Below are 19,923 nucleotides of genomic sequence, written 5' to 3' on the forward strand. Positions count from 1 at the left end.
ATGACTTTCATATAATGTTCATTAAAAATGATGATCATTGCACTTGGTACATTAGGTTATTTGTTTTAGTTGTGAATATTTGTCATGTATTGTTGTTTTTCTGACATGTTCCACATCCGGGAGGACCTCCTCACTACGGATCAATTGGAACGAAAGTAAGTCTAATCTAATCTAATCTAAGTGTTACGTTGTGCAGTCTTTCGGTCAGGAATCAGAGTTTGATTCCTCGAAAACGATGTTCTTTAAAGTAAAACCCATCTCAATGATTTTTTAAAGTAAAGTTTAAAATATTTTGTCATGTGTGCATCGCACCTTATGCCACATGCAGTAACAGATTGTTTCTGAGAAACAAAACATTTACAGTAGATTATTCATCTTTATATGCTGACTTGTATTCCCTTCGAGAACATCAGTATTCCAAACACAAAAACAGCGTGCTGAACAAGAGGTAAATCACTTTTATTTTAGGGATGTTTTCACCTTGCGCTCTTGAGCAAACAGTGTATTATTAGGTGTTGCAGTAGCAAGTAGATTAATTTTCAGTGTTCAGTATTGGTAAATTCAAACAGTTATTTTCTTCTGAGTAGAGCATTACTTTATTTCTGTGGATATTCCAAGTCGAATATTGCACTTCATATCATGCATTGTTCATAGTGTACTTCAGAACTGAGTTTCAGATATGTTGTTTTCATTGAGCACACGAGTAGTTTCCTTTGGTATTTAACTAGATTAATTTTCTTTATTTCAAATTTGCATTTCATGAAGTTTAAAGTTTTATTTCATGGCACTGTCCACATGCATAATGCAAGGCCACCCAACGGTCAGACCAAGCGAGCTTGCGCAGTGGTTAGCACACTGGACTCGCAGGAGGACGACGGTTCAATCCCGCATCCGGCCATCCTGATTTAGGTATTCCGTGATTTCGCTAAATCGCTTTAGGCAAATGCCGGGATGGTTCCATAGAAAGGGCACGGCCGATTTCCTTCCCCATGCTTCCCTAATCCGAGCTTGTGCTCCGTCTCTAATGACCTCATTGTCGAGGGGACGTTAAACAGTAATCTCCTCCTCCTCCTCCCAACAGTCAGTTCTGCTCAGTCACTGAACATGATATCTGCAGTACATGTTATATGAGGAGAAAGTTTTTGAAATTGATATATTTAGTTTTCTCTCAAACAGCCAACATTTTAAAGAAAACTTACGAAAATCGGTATAAAATTATGACCTCCATAAGCTCTCATCGTTTCGTACCTCAGCCAGAGGATAAGTCCTTTCATGCAAGAAAATTTCTATTGTTGTTTAGAGCTCGAAACATCGCATCAGAGCTTTTCCACAGCTAAGCCAGGGTTCTGTTGTACATTATGGAAATTCAATTTTCTGAGTCTTTAATAAACTCAAGGGATTGAAAATAGTTAAGAGGATGTAATCTTGTAAAATTAACAGCCAACATGACTGGCTTTAAAATTTCTGACTTATCCCAGCATATTTGACACAAAGTCTGTTGATGAGTGATGCAGTGTACAGTTACTAGTTTTAATGCACCATCATTTTCTTCTGCATTTGACGGAAGACCGACGACATCTTTACTTTTCCACACTTGTTTTCACCACCATCAGTTGTGATACACCTTAAGTTTTTCCATTGAAATTTGTTTTCCTGAACAGCATTTTACACTCTTTTAAAAATTTCTGTTCTGAAAATGCTACGAACTTCAAGAAGCTGTTCATGCACTTCATAATTTGTGTTTATCCCTCGAGTAAAAATTAACACCTGTGCAGTGTCTGAAACATATTGGCTCATACAGAGCTAAAGAGAACCACTCTTAAGCATTGAGTTTTCTCTGACAATTGATTTAGTATATTTTCAGCAGTAACATTTACTCTTTGAGCCACAGTGTTTCCTGACAAATTGATGTTCTTAAATAACCTTTTCCTGGACTCCAATCATGTAACCTTCATTAATTTGGTGCCAGTAAATGATTTCATAAATTTTGCTATTGAGTGAGCCATGTTGAAAATGACACAAGTTTCTGCTTCTTGTCCAACATTTACTTTCTTAAACAACATTTGCTGAGATTTCGAACTACATTTCAAAGACACATATATTTCTAACTGTTGGTCTCCGGTAAATTTGGAATAAGCCTGTGAATGTTTAGTCTCATACTGACGTTTCATATTGTATTCTCCCAGAACCGACATTATTTCATTACAAATTATACACAATCGCCTTATTACTTGACTAAATCACGAAATATTGATATCCCCATTACTCTTTAAAACTTTTGCACTTACTGTCTATCTTCTATTCCTTTTTCATATTTACACAAATCCACACAAAAGGCATGTAACTGCTTATCAAAATGATACCAGTTAGTAGTATTAAGAGAAAGAGTTCTGAGTAAAGAAATGCATTGGATTTATCTTTATGGTAATTTTAATTAAATTAAATACTTACTGTTTCTTCACTAAGAAACTGTTGTCACAAAACACACTAGTCCCTCTATACTTTGCTTTTCACATCCTCAACATTTGCCCCTACGCATGTGATGGTGCTGTAATACTGCATGTCTCTATTCTCTGAAAAACTGCCTCACTATAGATGTAGCATAGTCAGAAGTAGTCATAACAATATGTAAAGCACAGCATGCACATTGGCTATCACTGCATCAGTGAAATGATGTGGACACTTGCCCATGACTGCCAACAGAAATTGCGGAGTGGAGCCCACCTCCCCCCCCCCCCCCCCCCTTACTGTGCCATAGATCTCTCAATCACTGTCTACTCTTGCAACGAAAATTTGTGTACAATTTAAGACTACAATATGTTGCTTTGATTATCTTTAGACTGTCCAACTTTTCTTGAGCCACGTCAGTGGAGACTGCAGGGATCGAAAGGGTAATCTCTATCGCTGCCATGTGACATGGAATGTTGCGGTGGGAAGATAATCTCACAGTGCTGACATAATATGCACCTCGCACTATGTTCTGACCACTTGCTGTGATGTTAAAAAAACAAGAGTGACATTTATCTGTAGCAATGTATATTAAAACAAAGGAAGGCCACAGCTCAAGGCCAAACAATAGGCGATTCACTGTGTAATGACTACTCTGGTGGTACTCAATGTCAGTTTGTAAGGATTTGCAGCAGTGGTAAGTGTTGCAGCGAGGAGTTCTGAACAGTAGTAAGGTATCAGGCCTCAAGAAAACTTAGACACACTGTAAGTGGGTCTTGGCCCTCGGGTCTTAATGGAAAAGACAGTGTGGCCCTTAGGCTAAAGTGTTTGGAGACCCCTGTTACAGATCATGAGAACAGAGGGAAGAGACCAACACTTATAAATCACAATCAAGCAATGATACCTTCTTCACTGAACAGCGATATTAAGGGCAGTAAAGATTCAACACCAACACCGACTCCCCTTAGCAAACCTAGAGAGACCGTAGGCCAGCTTGAGGGCACACGCATGCCACCACGCGCTATAGGTCACAAGGCTGGCGTCAAGGAAGTCACCTAGTAAGGTAACTTCTTAGGCGCCGCCCTCGCAACATCTAGCATGAAGTGGTTCGTGTGTGTTCGCTCTCCAGATTGTCTATGGACTCTCTAGAGTTGTTGAGGGGATTCACTGCTAACATTTTGCAGAAGGCAGTTCCTCAAAGAGCAGCAGCTTAGTAGGGAGGTGTGGTTGAAAGTCACGAACGTCTCCTGGGACGGGACTGCTCAAGAGTGCATGTCCAGGTCATGGAGCTTGGCCGATAAAGGCATCGGCAGTACTGCTAGGTGGTTTTCTTTGCCCTTGAGGTCAGTTACCTGCAAGTTCGATGTATCGAAGGTGTGCATGTTGTCAGATGCTTTGATGGCCGACTGCATATGGCCTTATCGCAAATTTTAGTGAAAACAAATGACTAGTTACACTCTTAACTTGATACGTTACTGAACTCAGAAGCCCATTCTTTAATTAACTTTGTAGATATTCTGTCATACCCGTTGGAATTTTTTGATTTCAAAGGTTCTATGGTTGACAGTACTTCTACTGGTGTAGTCAGTGTATCGTATCACTGACGTTATTTATGACTGACCTGAGATATTTCATTGCAGAAATGTAGCATGGGTTTGATTCGTGAAGATTGATGGATAAAGGCTACATTACATAGAAAAGAATATTGAGATTTAAAGTGTAGTTAAGAACAATGCGATTAAAGTTTAAGGACAAGGATGAATTGAAGGAAGGGTGAGGAAAGAAATGGGTCATATACCTTTCATAGGTGCTACTATAACGAGGTATTTCTCTTTTCATGAGATATGAAATGCCTTTATAAAAAGTATCTGTTTTGTTGGAAAAATAGTTGCTTCTGTCTCCACATCTACATCGATTCTCTGCAAAGTCTGTGATGTGCATGACAGAGTGTTACGACTTGCCTAAAACATCATTTCGGTATCTCAGACGGAATATAAACTAATGTTATCAGTATTGTGAGTTGCGTTACTCAGTGCAATAGTCTGTGTCCTATTGACTTTCAAACAAAGTGAGATAGCTACTGTCAATTAAGCACGTGACTGGGTTGAGACACCTAGGGTAATGCCCCGGTCTGCTCCCCCCCTCCCCCCAAAAAAAGGAAAATGGAAATGAAATACGGGAGCAGTGACAATACTTCATTATGCGCGTATGTTCATAAATGTCCGTAGCAATATTCCAGAACTAGCTCTTCGAATACGAGACGAATAGAGTGCGTTCAGCCTGTGCCAACAGCGTCTCATTTTGGAAGGAGAAGGACCATGGCCTGATGTCTATAGAGAAAGTCCGAGGACGTTCAAACTGTCTTTATTGTGTATCGTGGAGCGGGGCCAAATACCAAATAAATGTACATGGCTACAGATACACTGCTACCACAGTCTAGACGACGGTGACTGTAACTCTTGGATGCGACCTCAATTTTCGTTGCCTTTTTGTTCTCAATTTCCAGGCCCCCACAACCGCACAAGTGGTCGACTGTGAAGAGCGGACAAATTGAATAGCTGGGCGGCGGCCATTAGGTAAACTAACGCGCGGAGTTCGAATGTTTATACATCGCTTTTGGTTATCAAATGCCTTCCCTTCAGTTAGGTCGCAAATATAATGCCTCATTTAAATACGTTACTACAATATACTTTTAATTTACGAACAAACAGCAACTAGTCACTGTTTATGAATTTATCTTACGTACTACATGGAATCTGCTGTAGCTAAAAGTTATGTACTGGACCCCTAGTATTTTTCGTAGTTCATTTACGATAGATGTACGCAAAATGCATCAAAATACTCAAAGATTAGCCCACTATATTAATAGATATTTTCTGACTCTACCTTGCTTTAGATTTAATGACTAGTAGTGCGTTATATATGGCATAGTGCTTTGGTAACTCACGACCAAATTATCATGTTTCAACTTAAACTAGACCATGAAAACACTACCGATCAGCCAACTTTCTTCAAAATGATCAGTACATATAAAATGGTATTCTGTCGGTCGGAAATCTTGCCTCCTGACAGCGTGTAACCATTTTTGTAACAGCTTCGGTTTTGAGAAAGGGAACCTGCAAATAGATGCACAGACATTATGCTAATATCGTGTTACAAAAACATGTATTAAGCAAGTGCACTGACATACAAAACAACTTAAAATATTCACATACTTGTGAAATGTAATATTCGTTCCTTTCTCGAATTTATTTGTACAATTAATCGCTGCACAACTCTTCACCATTTTACTTCTTTTGATTGAAACGTACAGACAGTAGAATTACGAGTAACAAATACTGTATGTACCCCCCAACTAATATACAACGTTGAATCACGGTCTTCATAAACAACAATACTACACAACACACCACTACAATGGCGTCCAGCCGAAGGTTCAAATTATCCCGCGACTGCAGCGCCATCAGTGAATCTAGTTATTTTTTACAAGGTCTTTGTCCATTTCACAGGATATTTGTAATCGCTGATAGAGGGTCTCCTATTCGCACTTAAAATGGCGTTCGGAGACTATCCAGCTGAATATAATCCGAAAGTGCATGGCACATATGATCCTGCCCGTTATTATGGGAAACGTAAGTGATACAAAATAATGAACATGGTAAATTTATATGTAGACAAATGGTTTGTTGGAACTTCGGGTTAAGATACAGTATCATAAACTTTTGCCGGCTGATATGCACATCGGCTTGGAAATTATCTATAGAAAGGAGGTAGGCCTAATCAGTTTTACTGAACTGGCGTAAATTCAAAGTAGACTTTCAGATTCTTTACTTTAACCCAATCTTCATTCTGATAAATGCATCAAAATTTTCTTGCAAGTCCAAGCAATACTGTGGACGGCTAGTAACAAAGAATGGAAGCTGTGTTCCCTATTGCTTCTGAAAGAAAGTTGCTTATTTTCTCCTGTTTGGGTTATTTAGTCAGTCATGATAATAAGTTGCTGGGTCGCTAGGTATTCTGTAAGTTGTTTAGGTCTTGACAGAAACAGGCCTAGATCAGAGTAGTTACAACACCGATCCATTATTCAAAGTAGTAGTCTTTAGTTAAACAGCATATACGAAAGTAGAGGTTTTGTATCATGTAATAATTTACACTTTTTTTATAATTTACCTTGGCGTTTAAGCTATTTTTAATCAAAAGGCCTTAATACAGAGCAAACACACGTAGATCAAAGCAAACACAGGAAAACTATGTTGAAAACTCGCTGTGAATACTGAAGCTAATTTCCTTCTTTATTTAAAAGTATAAGTGTGGGCGAATATTAGCAGCAGAGGACTCTTTCTGGGTATACATTCAGATAGGCCTAACAATAGTTGAAATGATTTGTAAAGAAAACCTCAAGTATTGTGGAAGCAAATTTGGTGGAAAACTTACATTAGTAGCAGTGACGCCATTTTAGATGAAATGCAGATTAGCGTGCATAAAAAATGCAAATAAATTACTTCTGTGCATGCCAATAGCCCTATCTAACCAGAAATTAATTAGAAATGCAATGATGTGCTTCTTCTTCAAAGGGGGGCAGTGATAAACAATTAGGCCTAATGAAGACAGCCAAAAGAAGAAAATGGTGTGAAGAGGTGTATTTATTAGAAAAGAACTGGTTCGTGTTATGTTTTGAGAACAAGTCTCTCAGTGACAGAAATGCCTTGAAAGAATCACAGCTATACACATGGTGCAATATGTTGATGCAAACAACGTATCATTTCACGCTTTTGATGGACAAACTGAAATGCAAGTTACTTATCCTCCTCTTCCTTCTCTACTTTCAGTGTGATTTGCATATTCATTTTATCGCTAAATAGAATGTATGCTTGAGCTTTGGTTACAATTCTGCCAGAAAAGAGAAGCTAACTAGAAAACAAACTTTTCATTGCTGGCTTCCTGTAGTGTTGCACATGTAATTAAATTTTATGTTGTAATGCATTAGAGAGGTTCTTTAAAGTTGTTGATATTCTGAATGATACTTCCTATCGTACTAGTGAGTATACCCATTTTCTGTCCTTTGCAGGACTGGACCTGTTAACTTTTGGCCAGATTTTCCAGTTTTGTCTATAGATCGATATATGACCTATGGGATATTTTCTAAGATTGTTCAAAATTTCATGTTTCAGCTGACACACCATTAGCTGATGTGAAGGTTGGTGAACTGGGAAGCTGGCTTGCACGCCGCAATAAGTCGCCACAAGCTATGGCTGGTGCTATCAGCCGTGGTAAGTGTTTGTACAGTTGAAAGGCAAAATCTTTTAGAAAATCTATGCAGTTGCTTGCAGTCACTGTAACAATTCATATAAATGTTAGTACTCTGCATCTTAAAGATTTTATATGTCCAGCGACATGCAGCTGAATCGTGAAGGAAATTCAAAACTGTTATCCGATCAAAGTAAATTAGTCTAGCCATATTGTGAAAGGGCATAAGGTGTATAAGTGAGAAAGCTTTCATTCCAGATATAGACAAAGGTCTCTCACTTTAAGAACCATCCACTTAGATGCAGAGTCGGGAGCGATCTGAAGGGAAATCTAATTTTTCTAACAAATTTGCCTAAGTACCAATACAGTTATAAAAATGTGGAGTTGGTGGCAAGTGTCAGAGAAATCTTGGCAGGTGGGATTTGTGGTAAGTCGATAATGTAACATATTGGAATGGTATTAGCCAAGAAAGGCAAATCTCCAGTCTTGACATGTTAATGGATTGTGGCATTCTGTCAGTGTCTTGGTTCAAATAGTAACATTTGACAGTAATTGAGACAGTACCTATTATACTGTTGTGATGGTTGAAGTAGTATGGGTATCTTTATGAGCAGAATAGTTTCCAGTTTTTACTAGTGGTAGGCTGAAACTTGAATATTTTCATTCGCTGATATGACATGGGATTGTATTTGGACAACTCATTATGAACATACATAAGATCATTTTAGCCAAAAAGTGAATTATCTGGTCAATACATTGTGTTGATTCTGGAGGCTCATGTAGACTTCTATTTGGTAATACACTGACAACAAAGTACATGTACTCACTCATGACATTCGTGACTAGCAACTTGTTTAAAAGGAACAGGAACTTCTGTTCATTGAACACAAGAAAGAGCAACGATCTTTTATTGTGGAGATATCCTTTATTGCTCAGAAAAGTTTAGTTTTCTGTAACATTGCTTAATTAGGTATCTCCAAGAGTTGGATGTCAGTAACAAACTGAAAGTTTTTAATTTCAGGTTTATCTCTTCTCCTTAAAAAATAATCATGCCTTAATGACAACCTCACAGCTGCAGCCTGAATTAACTTACTTTTCATTCTTTCCCCCCCCTCTTTTTTTTTTTTTTTTTTTTTTTTTTTTTTTTTTTTTTTTTTTTTTTTTTTTTTTTTTTACTGAGACTGTCCCTTAATGCTGTAGAATTAAGATTTGTGGTGGGATTCCCATACGTCTGCAGCCTGTCTGAAGTTAAGCATCTGCCACACTGTACTGTTACAAATGGTATTATACGGGACTACTGTCTCACAGTGCATTGGCCACTTGAGGCTGCCGTGAGGGCGGCAAGCGATAGAGCTGGTTGGAGAACAGTGTAGTTGCAACTGGAAAGGAGGAAAAAGTAAGCATGTCTCGGGGGAAAATTGCTACTTACATTAATGAAAGATAGGAAATTGCTGGGCATTGTCTCAAAATTTCCTTGTATCTACGATGTATCCTAATCGCTATAAAAGTACCTAACTGTGGAGAATAATGCTTGGAGAGAAGTAGCAGAATTCGTGGAGAGAAAAAGTAAGAAAAGTGCTATATATTTTCAGTTTATTCATATTAGTTTTTCAGGCATATAATGCCTATTACAATATAAAAATTATTTTTAGCATTTTCCTACTTTTTTATATTTAAAAAAAAAAAATTGAGCATACTCAGTCCTGTTAATGTCATTACTTTGCCAGGGTGTTATCCCTGCACCTGCACAGTAAAGGAATCTTGCACAGAAAAAAAATCAGCATTTGCATAACTGCCACTCCTTGCTAATGGTCAAAGATTTTCAGTTAGTGATGGTTCATTTTTGTTTCATTCAAAATGAGGCTCATTATTTTTCTCTAAGAATGCACTCTTAAAGCTACAATAAATGAATTATCAAACTTTCTGGCTTCAGATAGATTGGCCAAGACCTAACAGAGCAAAGCAATTTTCATGAGAAGCTCTGCTGGCTCATGAAAGTAGTTGTTTTATTGGTACTAGCTGTTTCACAAGAGAGGGGTGTCATCACATTTGGGTGTAATTGAAATGCCTTCTCGCCCACAAAAACATGTGGCACTACCAAGTCTGAATTTGACACTTCAGAAGGCAGAGAAAAAATCTTACCACTTGCAAATAATTTCTCACTACTACTTTTGTCAAATTCCATGGTCCGTCTTCTTCCCATGTGATCAGACATCAGTGAATTTGTAGTTTACGTCGATCACAGTAAAATGGACAGTAGAGAAAAAGACTCTAATTGTAATACTATGAGCCTGGTGGGACAGGGAACAATTAACGCATTTTCAGTCAGGGGCTCCAACAGTTAGGAAATTGCCATTTTTCTTAAAATTCCTTATGTTTTGATTCTGACTGGTCAGATGAGATCTGTGGTGAAAGGATTGTCTGTAATTTCTTATGTAAGAATCACATAATTTTTGCCAATTTAAGGAGATATTCTGAATGCAAGTGCCAATGATCTGAATGTTTATCCTGTTGCCATAAATCCAAAAACGAAATAAGGTGTAATATTAAATTCTGCTCCTGGTAAAGGGAATAAATGGGCACAGGCTAATACATTAACATTTTTTAACAAAATGGATCAGAAGTGAGTGAATTAAGATTTAAGGTGGGATTCCTGCACAACATCTGAAGCAACCAACTTGTCTTTTGACCTTACTTTTAACTTTATATTATTATTATTATTATTATTATTATTAAATTATTTTTGTAACTATTTAACAGAAGTACACGAAGCGACCAACAGAGATGTGCCAAACTGCACCAACTTTGTCTGATAAAGACATTATTTCAGAAAATGTGGAAGATATAAAGTTATTCAGACTACTCCGCAAGAGACACATTAAAATGACATAAATCTAGGAGTTGATGAATTCTCAGTAGGTAGAGGTAGGAACCATTTGGTGAGCACTGGCTGAAGAAAAATGTGACAATGTCGATTTATTTTTTTTAAATACTGCTAGCACTGGAAAAAAAGTAATAGATCAATGAAGCCAAAAGAACAACACAGCAGGCAGAAGCTTATGGGTTTGGAACATTGCACTTAGTTTGACTCTTTACGTTAGTGTGTGGCGTTAGAATGAGTACTAAACACTTATGAATTCCAATGCCATCAATTGTGGACAACACTAGCATAGCTCAATCTAATTACACATAGATTGAAATGCAAGCTTATCGGCCATCTTAATAGTCCGTGTAGCTTTTCTGACTTTTTTTATATTATACTGTTGTCATTTTTTATACTGTCTGCCTCACAAATAAATCAATAACACATTAATGAAGATTTTTAATTTTATGTACCCCAATGTTAGTTATCTGTAATTAAAGGGTATTGGTATCTGGGAGAGGAATCGTTCTCGGTATCTAATGGACGAGTTGTTCAGAGTGACTTTTATCAGTTTTTTTAAATTGGTAGTATCTGACCATTTCCCTTACATAGCTGTAGTTGAATGTCTCCAACTTCTAACATTAGATAGAACCAGTGCTTGATTTATATCTGACAAAAAAATCAGAACCACAGATTTTTAGATTCATGATGGAACTGTTACTGTACTGAAATGATATAAAACAAATGTTGTACTCAGACTTTTAAAATGCTCAGAGAAGCTTCAAAACAATGTTAGATGTCTAAATTTCAAAAACATACCCTGGGAGGTCACAGTACTGGCACCTTACTTCATACCAATCGAGCTTTGGATAAGACGATAATTTTTGCTCACTAGTCCTGTTGGTGCAAACTCTGGAGACAAACTAAAGCTGTGTGGCTGATGGCCTGCAGAGCTTACCAGCTATATGACAACTGCTCTATGTCCGGTGCATGTGTCAGACACTGCATAGGGAAATGGATTTGTGAAGAGTTTAATGTGATTTCAACATTTAATGTTGTAATAAGAGTTCAAATCACTTTCCAAAGTTCCACGGCACTTTGGGAGTGTTTTAGTAAAATTTGGAACACATGCTAAGAAATCGGTGGAAAGTCAGAGCAGTCCGATGACCTATTAGGTATTATAGGGTGGCTTTATTTATAGAGCGCCAATCACAAGAGGCAGGTATCAAAGTTTGCAATTTGATCTGGGATACAGTTTATGAATAGAGCATATTCTGTAGAGAATATAAATAATTCCTTCACAAATCATGTAAGTGTAATTTCATCTATATTGCAGACACCACAGCACTGGGTATCAATTGGTGGAAAATTAACATTTTCTGATTATAAGATGGGTATAGTCTTTCTCCAAAATCTTAAAATTGTGTATTGTTGCTAACAATTCAACTTATGTAAACTATGGTAATCTGATAGTACCCAAATAAGGCTTTTCATGTTTCTTTTCTGTCTAAATATCCCAATAATTAAAACACCTGAAATTTTATGCTCATTCTGATTCTTTCAGCTTGGTGGAGATGGCAACACAAATATGTGCAGCCGAAGCGACCAGGGATTGCTCCGTTCTTTCAAATAACAGCTGGTGCTATGCTTTTCTTTTATTGCATCAATTATGGAAAACTGAGTGAGTTGTATTATGTTTTGTCATATAATATAGAGGACTAATAGCTACCCTTTTGATATACTTTTTACACAACTCATTTTCTCCATCAAATGAGACACTGGAATCATAGACCAAAAGCACAGCACAAAGTTATGAGAAAAATAGATGTTTGTGTAAATAAAATTTATAGATGAACTGTCAGTCTCTTAGGTATGACTTATTAAAAAAACAGTCTCAGCACCCTATATTTCCTATACAGTAATAATATATTAAAATAATGATTCACTTTACAGTATGAAATATTAATTATGGTTACATTAATTATTACTGCCCACAAAATTTTCTATTATAGGCTAGTACCTTTTGACAGTGTTACTGTTCATAATCAGATTCTAGATTTCCAGAAGGCTTTTGACACCGTTCCTCACAAGCAGCTTCTAACCAAACTGCGTGCCTGTGGAGTATCGCCTCAGTTATGTGACTGGATTCGTGATTTCCTGTCAGAAAGGTCATAGTTCGTAGTAATAGACGGAAAGTCGTCTAATAAAACAAAAGTAATATCCGGCGTTCCCCAAGGAAGTGTTATAGGCCCTGTGCTGTTCCTGATCTATATTAATGACACAGGAGACAATCTGAGTAGCCGTCTTAGATTGTTTGCAGATGATGCTGTCATTTACCGTCTTGTAAAGTCATCAGATGATCAAAACGACTTGCAAAATGATTTGGATAAGATATCTGTATGGTGCGAAAAGTGGCTATTGACCCTGAATAAAGAAAAGTGTGAAGTTATTTACATGAGTACTAAAAGAAATTGGCTAAATGTCGATTATGCGATAAGTCACACAATCTGAGGGCTGTAAATTCAACTAAATACTTAGGGATTACAATTACAAATAACCTAAATTGGAACGATCACATAGATAATGTTGTGGGTAGAGCAAACCAAAGACTGCGCTTCATTGGCAGAACACTTAGAAGGTGCAACAGGTCTACCAAAGAGACTGCTTACACTATACTTGTCCGCGCTATTCTGGAGTATTGCTGTGGGGTGTGGGATCCGCATCAGGTGGGACTGACGGATGAACATCGAAAAAGTACAAAGAAGGGCAGCTAGTTTTGTATTATCGCAAAATAGGGGAGATAGTGTCACAGAAATGAAAAGTGAATTGAAGTGGCAATCATTAAAACAAAGGCGTTTTTCGTTGTGACAGGATCTTCTCATGAAATTTCAATCACCCGTTTTCTCCTCCGATTGTGAAAACATTCTGTTGGCACCCACCTAAATAGGGTGAAATGATCATCACGATAAAATGAGAGGAAATCGGGGCTCGGACAGAAAAATTTAAGTGCTCGTTTTTCCCGCATGCCGCTCGAGTGGAATGGTAGAGGGACAGCATGAAGGTGGCTCATTGAACCCTCTGTCAGGCACTTTATTGTAAATAGCAGAGTAATCACATAGATTTAGTATAAAACTGGAATTGGAACATAAAGAACAGATAAGAAATGAACCACACAAGCAAATATTACCTGTTCCAACATGTCATGGTCTTATTTATTGTTTTCATTGAGCAAATTCTGTGCCTTGAGGTTCAGATAAAATTGTCAATTTACCTGTGATCACAGAGTCAACACTAAATTATGTTGCAGCAGTAACAATTATGCAGTGCAGAGCAAGAAAATTAAGCTTAGTCCTTTGGGCCCATATGGAAATGGGTATCGGATAAATTGGTGGCAGCTTTTTGTAAATGTTCATATCATATAACATGGGCCTACAGCATAGGTAAAGATTGGTCACCATAAGATACAGATGCAAGGAGCATGTATATGTGCTACAGTATTAAAATCAAAGATTGTGTGCTTGAGCCCCTTATGGTTCAAATTGCCTCAAGTTGAAATATTGTGGTAGAAAGGTCATCATATGTGGAGAGACAGAACAAAGCTTATGTATTAATTTGTGGAAGCAGACAGAATAGTACAACAGCAAGGGGAAAGTATGTTAAAATGACTATCCAAACCGAAAAATCGTGCTGGTTCTTACGAAAAATAAACAAAATTACATAGCTGGTGTGAAAGGAAGAGTTGCTAAGAGCTTCTACTTGAGAAATACAAGGATTGGGAAAAGATTTTGAGGTGACATTCAGTTGGAGCTCCATGTAGGATTGAGTGGCTTTCCATTTCTGAAACCCACCCTCACATATAATGTGAAAGGCTGTTAAAATAGATAAGATTTGTGTCCTCATTTGCACAGCATTTATGAGAGTGAATAACAGAATAAATTGTCAGCTCAAGCAGTGTGCTAAGAAATGTGAAAAAATGCAAGTAATTTAAACAGCCATAGGCTGCACTGATAACATTTTAAGGGGAATAAATGTGTTGTAACATTACTACTTGCTTTGTGGATCACACTGAGTGTATTTGATATTGGAATAAAACTTTTTGTATTTGACAGTTTTTGTATTGCAGTTTCTGTGATGTGAAGAATATGCTGTTTCAGTGCACCAGCATATTAAAGATGTTAAACATGGTATTGTGCTACAAAAGCACTCTTTTACATATAAGTGCAATAAAAGACTCTTGATGTGTAATATCTCAACTGATTATGTAGAAGTGTAAGCTTTGTTAAGCAACTTATAGGGTAGGAAGCCAAACCAATTAAGTTTACAAACTTTGATATCTGTGTAATATACACAAATGGTGTAGAGTAGTGTATTGCACTCAGTTCAAGGAATAGCTGAATTCTGGTCGGGTATATAATTTTAACTCATAAATGTTTGAAACCCTCTTTGATTGTTCAGATATGTCAGTGACTGGTTGTGGAAGAGGAAATGGAATATTTCTGAAACTCTTTCAAAATATTAGTGCCCTTTGAATGCATTGTTGCCTTTTTTTTATGTTGTTTAGGACATTCTTTGTACATTTTTGAAACTCACGGAGAAAGTATGGGATAAACATAGTTATTTAAAATAGAAATAATGTGTGATTGGTGGACCACTCCAATGCTGCAGTTACAGATAAAAGTTGGCAAGTGCATACTTAGCAACAACATTGGAAAATGTTTGCACCCACATTCATCATCTTGTCATTTGTGAGGATTACTTGGGTCATCTTGATTCAGTAAGAACAAAAAGTTACTGGAAACATTAAGTGAAACCACACATCAGTAGATCCAAGGATTTGATTCCTGTTACCTTAAGTGACATTGATGGCCGGGAGGGCCCATTTGGGGAAGGTCGATCTCTGAGTTGCAAGTCTTATTCCAGTTGGTGCCACATTGGGTGACAGGGGTGGTGGATGATGATGATGATGATGATGATGATGATGATGATGATAACAAAACATTCAGTCAAGTTGAGAAAATCTCCAACCTGGCCAGGGGATTGAACCCTGGCCTGCTGCATGGTAGGCATTTTGTGTTACCATTCAGCTAAGCAGATAGACAGTATAATTGTAAACAGGGCTCTATTGTTACAAATCTAGTTATTTGAAAAATGCATACTAACTTCTTTGTGCCACACACTTCTCTAGATGTCAGGAAAACAGTGTCAAGTGATGGAAGAGGTTTTAAAACTGTAGAAGTTACAGAACTGTGGGGAGGACAGGCAAACTAATAAAAGTAACACAAACAAAACAGGGAGCAGTGTATAAGAAAAAAATTTGAATATATTGGGGTTGCTTGGAACCCAGTAGTGGAGGTGCATAAAACTGTAGAATATAGGTCTCTCTGGTTCTGGAGACTGAGTGACGCTTCTCTCCCATCCCCGAGGAAGCAAGTTAGAGTGAGTGTGTGTGTGTGTGTGTGTGTGTGTGTGTGTGTGTGTGTGTCCCAATTTTGCAGGTAAAGGAGAAATGGAGGTCTTGGGGGACTGAAGTATATAACAAGGAGAGGTCGCCAGCAACGGTATGGCTCTCTGAAGCCATTGATGTCGTGGTGCAGGTTAAGATCCCAGGAATCACATCCTGCAGCCATTCACCCTGGTAGGCCTCGTTTGCAAGCAATTGATGAAGGGGGAAAATTGGAATGCCACATGACACACTGTACCTTTAAATACTGTAGTAATGTAATACAGGTTGGTTGCACAGCTTAGTGGTTGAGGTACAGTTTACACAAGCAAGATGTTATGTGTTTGAATCCCATCAGGTGCTTTGAATTTTTTTAAAAATTTGTTTAAATATAATTTTTTGTATTTCTGTTTCTTTGTCACATCATTTGAATCATAATATTAACTTTTCATTCGCTCTTTTTTTTTTCCCCCTGTTATTCTCTTTCTACGTGGAACTTTGTTCATGTGAATTTTTAATCATTTGTATTTATCTACCATTGTATTTCAACATTTGTAAATTCTGGTATTTCAATTGACAACAAAAGATGATATAATCTTTGTATATTGACTGTGAAAGGTGTCAAAAATGTATTTTTGCTAGATATACATTTTCTTGGATGGTAATTGTCAAACAAAGATTTAAAACATAAATTCCTATTGCACTGAGCATGAAATAACACAGATGAAGATTTATGTGAGAAGGGATTATAAGCAAAATGAAATTAAAGGAACAAAAATAACATGCAATGATATGGACAAAAAATAGGATGGTAAAATCAAAGCAATTACATTGAAGTTAATACATAAAAAAATTGAAATCACATGATCCAGCTGGAAAAAGTATGATAGGAAGAAAATTGCATGCAAATGAAAAAGTTAATACTTTGATTGGTGGAAGTTGTATGGTGACAGGGCCAACTGTTCATTTTGTTGGTGGTTAAGTCCACCTTTCCACTTTCATAGTGCAAACAAGAATTGATTTTATTCTTTTTTTTCTTTTTCAGAGAAGCACCGTAACTACAAGTATCACTGGTAAACATTATAACAGCACCAAGCATATTTTGTGGATAATCTAGCAAAAACAATGTACTATAGTGTTGAAAACTTTACTCCTGTACAGTGAATAAAGTGAAATTAATGAATATGTTGTAAATATAATGTCTGAATGTGCAATGTACAGTGTCAGCCTTTACTGATGAAGTTGCCTTGTTAGCAGATACCCAAACCACAAAGATCTTCTGTAGTAATATATAAATAGCTACAAGAATTTGTTCTTGAATATCAGTTTATGAGAAGATATTAAACTTAATGTAGTGCAGGAGAGGAAATTAGGAAAGGTGTGCCAGTAAATATAGTCCTTAATGAATTACAATCACTGTGCCAACTTTTAAATTGAAGCATTAAGTATTGAGAATTGATGATAGATTTTCCAGTATCAGGCATTTATCCAGCTACCATGTACATGCTCTTCTGGGATTCATTGGTGATTGACTTAATGAAATGACCATAGTAGTTCATGATTCATATTTGGGAGTATATATGCTAGTATGACAAGTTGTGGGCTTAAATCCTCTCATGGGATGAGGATTTGCATTTGACATAAACTGCATTTGTGTGTTTTGGGTGGCAGGGCAGGCCACAACAGGACAGGAGCTTGGACATTGTCAGAGGCAACATTTCCCATGTGGCATAATCTTTAGGAGGGTCATTTCCTATTACATACAGTGTAGGTTCAGTAAGCTCTGGTACTTATCAAGATAAATGTGCCCACACACCGTCACAGATATTGGTGTACTCAAAACTGCAATGTAGAGCTCTCCTCCCCCCTTAGGGAGTACATGCAGTGTTGGTACATACACGATGCACTTGCTGCGGCGTAAGGGCGTCTGGTGATGAACTCCAGCTGCTACACTCTGCCCAAGGAGGACCTCAAAATAATAAAATAAGAAACTAAATATTTGCACTAATACAAAATATCCTACATATAGAAATCCCCCCTGCGTTTTACTTAAACATAATTACCTTTAAAATAAAATTAATTACCGACATGCTTTGCTGATTTATAGATGAGGGTACAGGAAACTTAGCACTCCTTAACATTTACAGGAAGAATCCCAAATTAAATTCAGCAAAAATTTTGTAACTTTGCATGTTGCCCCCCACATAATAGAGCAATTGCTGGTATTTTCGTAGTTACGGAATTCTGATACAAAACATTACAATAAAAATCAACCTTTCTAGTTTTTCATGTACAAAAGATACTTAAACATGTCATATTTGCATTTTCTTTTCATTTGGCTCTAAACATCTGAAGCACTCTTGGGGTTTTACTTTAGCAAACTATTTTAAGACGTACATCAGGTAAGTACTTACACCTTTTGTGTTGTTGTTGTTGTTGTTGTTGTTGCTGCTCTTCTTTCAAGGTCAAATAACCATATGGGCTTTAAGAGAAATCGGAGCTGTTAATGTCAAATTATTTTTATGTGTTGGAATTACTTCTATTAATATTATATTTCTGTATATCCATTTATTGCTATTCTTTCTTCACCATTTAAGTTTAATATGTACTGGTGCAAATAGGTTCTGCTTTAAAGGGCCTGTTACACTTCCTCTATTACAATCTTCCATTTATAATAAGTTTTAATGGCCTTTCAATGACCATACTATAGTGTATTCATGTCATGTACATTATTTCATTAAGTATTTGGTTCGTGTTTGTTGTTCAGAAAAACATTAAGTTCGTTTTAGTGCAAGGAAAGAGTAACTAGACCTGATGCTGCATGGACATGGCTGCAGAGTAGCCACTCGTGTAATCCATTTTCTACTTAAGTGTTCCAAAATAAGAATAATCTGGAGTATCTGTATTATAGTTAAGCTAACAGTCTTCATATAAGTTTCTAAACTCGTCCATATTATCATTCAGTAAATTCAAAATAGCAAAAAATCTTTTTGTACAAAATGCATATAATTAGTATTACTGTTGTGTAGAAATCTGTACAAACCCTTACCGGATGTTATGTAATAAATTAAACCTACAAAACCCCATCATAAAATAAAACTATATTTCAGTAATCTTAATCTGGAACTTGTTAATGGACTGACACCATCATTAGATTAGTCTCTGTGGAAGATTCCCAGATGTTATTTCCTCCAGCATTGCTAATACTAGTGTTACCATTAATGGGTGACCTTTCTGAATAAACTGCCAGCCAGAAAATTGGTACTTCACTGTAACAGGGAAAAATATTGCTCCCTGACCAGTAGGCAATGGGTACAAAGACCATGGTAATCACCAATAAATTGCTGCTACTCACCTGTAGCAAGGAAAGGTAAGCTAAGGTAATGTTCTTCCTTGCACAGACCACAAAGGGTACTAAGACTCTGGGAATTATCAGTGGACTCTCCATGAGTCCCCACTCCTTCAAGCAACTTCAGTATGCAGCACATGGGTGCCAATCCCTTAAAGGGAAAAAGAAAACGGTTCCAAGACTACAACTCTTCATGAGTCTTCACATAAGGTAACCTATCACAACCACCAAAATAGGTGCCGTCCATTAACAATGGCCATAAGATCCTCGGACCACGACACATTTAGCTTCATCGTACCCATATAAGCCATTCAGCTTCATTTACTGCTAGTTCGCCTTCCTATTCTTAATACTACAACTATTCATCCAGTATTTCATCCTATACCTACACTGAAGAGCCAAAGAAATTGGTACGTGTGTGTACTATCATGTAAGGCCCCTGCAAGCATGCGGAAGTGTGGCATGGACTCGACTAATGCCTGAGCAGTGCTTGACGGAACTGACACCATAAACCTTGCAGGGCTTTACATAAAGCTCTAAGAGTACGAGGGGGTGGAGATCTCTTCTGTGCAGCAC

The 19,923-nt window shown here is 37.2% G+C and overlaps 1 protein-coding gene across 1 annotated transcript; it reads left to right on the forward strand.

Annotated features, from left to right (window-relative positions):
- Nucleotides 1-5,924: 5,924 nt before the first annotated feature.
- On the forward strand, nucleotides 5,925-17,181 carry LOC124596431 (putative ATP synthase subunit f, mitochondrial). The gene is made up of 4 exons (XM_047135564.1): nucleotides 5,925-6,080; nucleotides 7,620-7,718; nucleotides 12,123-12,239; nucleotides 17,044-17,181. Exons 1-4 carry the CDS (start codon nucleotides 6,002-6,004, stop codon nucleotides 17,073-17,075), a joined length of 327 nt encoding a protein of 108 aa, XP_046991520.1. The 5' UTR covers nucleotides 5,925-6,001; the 3' UTR covers nucleotides 17,076-17,181.
- The last annotated feature ends 2,742 nt before the right edge of the window (nucleotides 17,182-19,923 follow it).

This window comes from Schistocerca americana, chromosome 2 (assembly GCF_021461395.2).
Source record: "Schistocerca americana isolate TAMUIC-IGC-003095 chromosome 2, iqSchAmer2.1, whole genome shotgun sequence".
In the NCBI taxonomy this organism is placed as follows: Eukaryota; Metazoa; Arthropoda; class Insecta; order Orthoptera; family Acrididae; genus Schistocerca; species Schistocerca americana.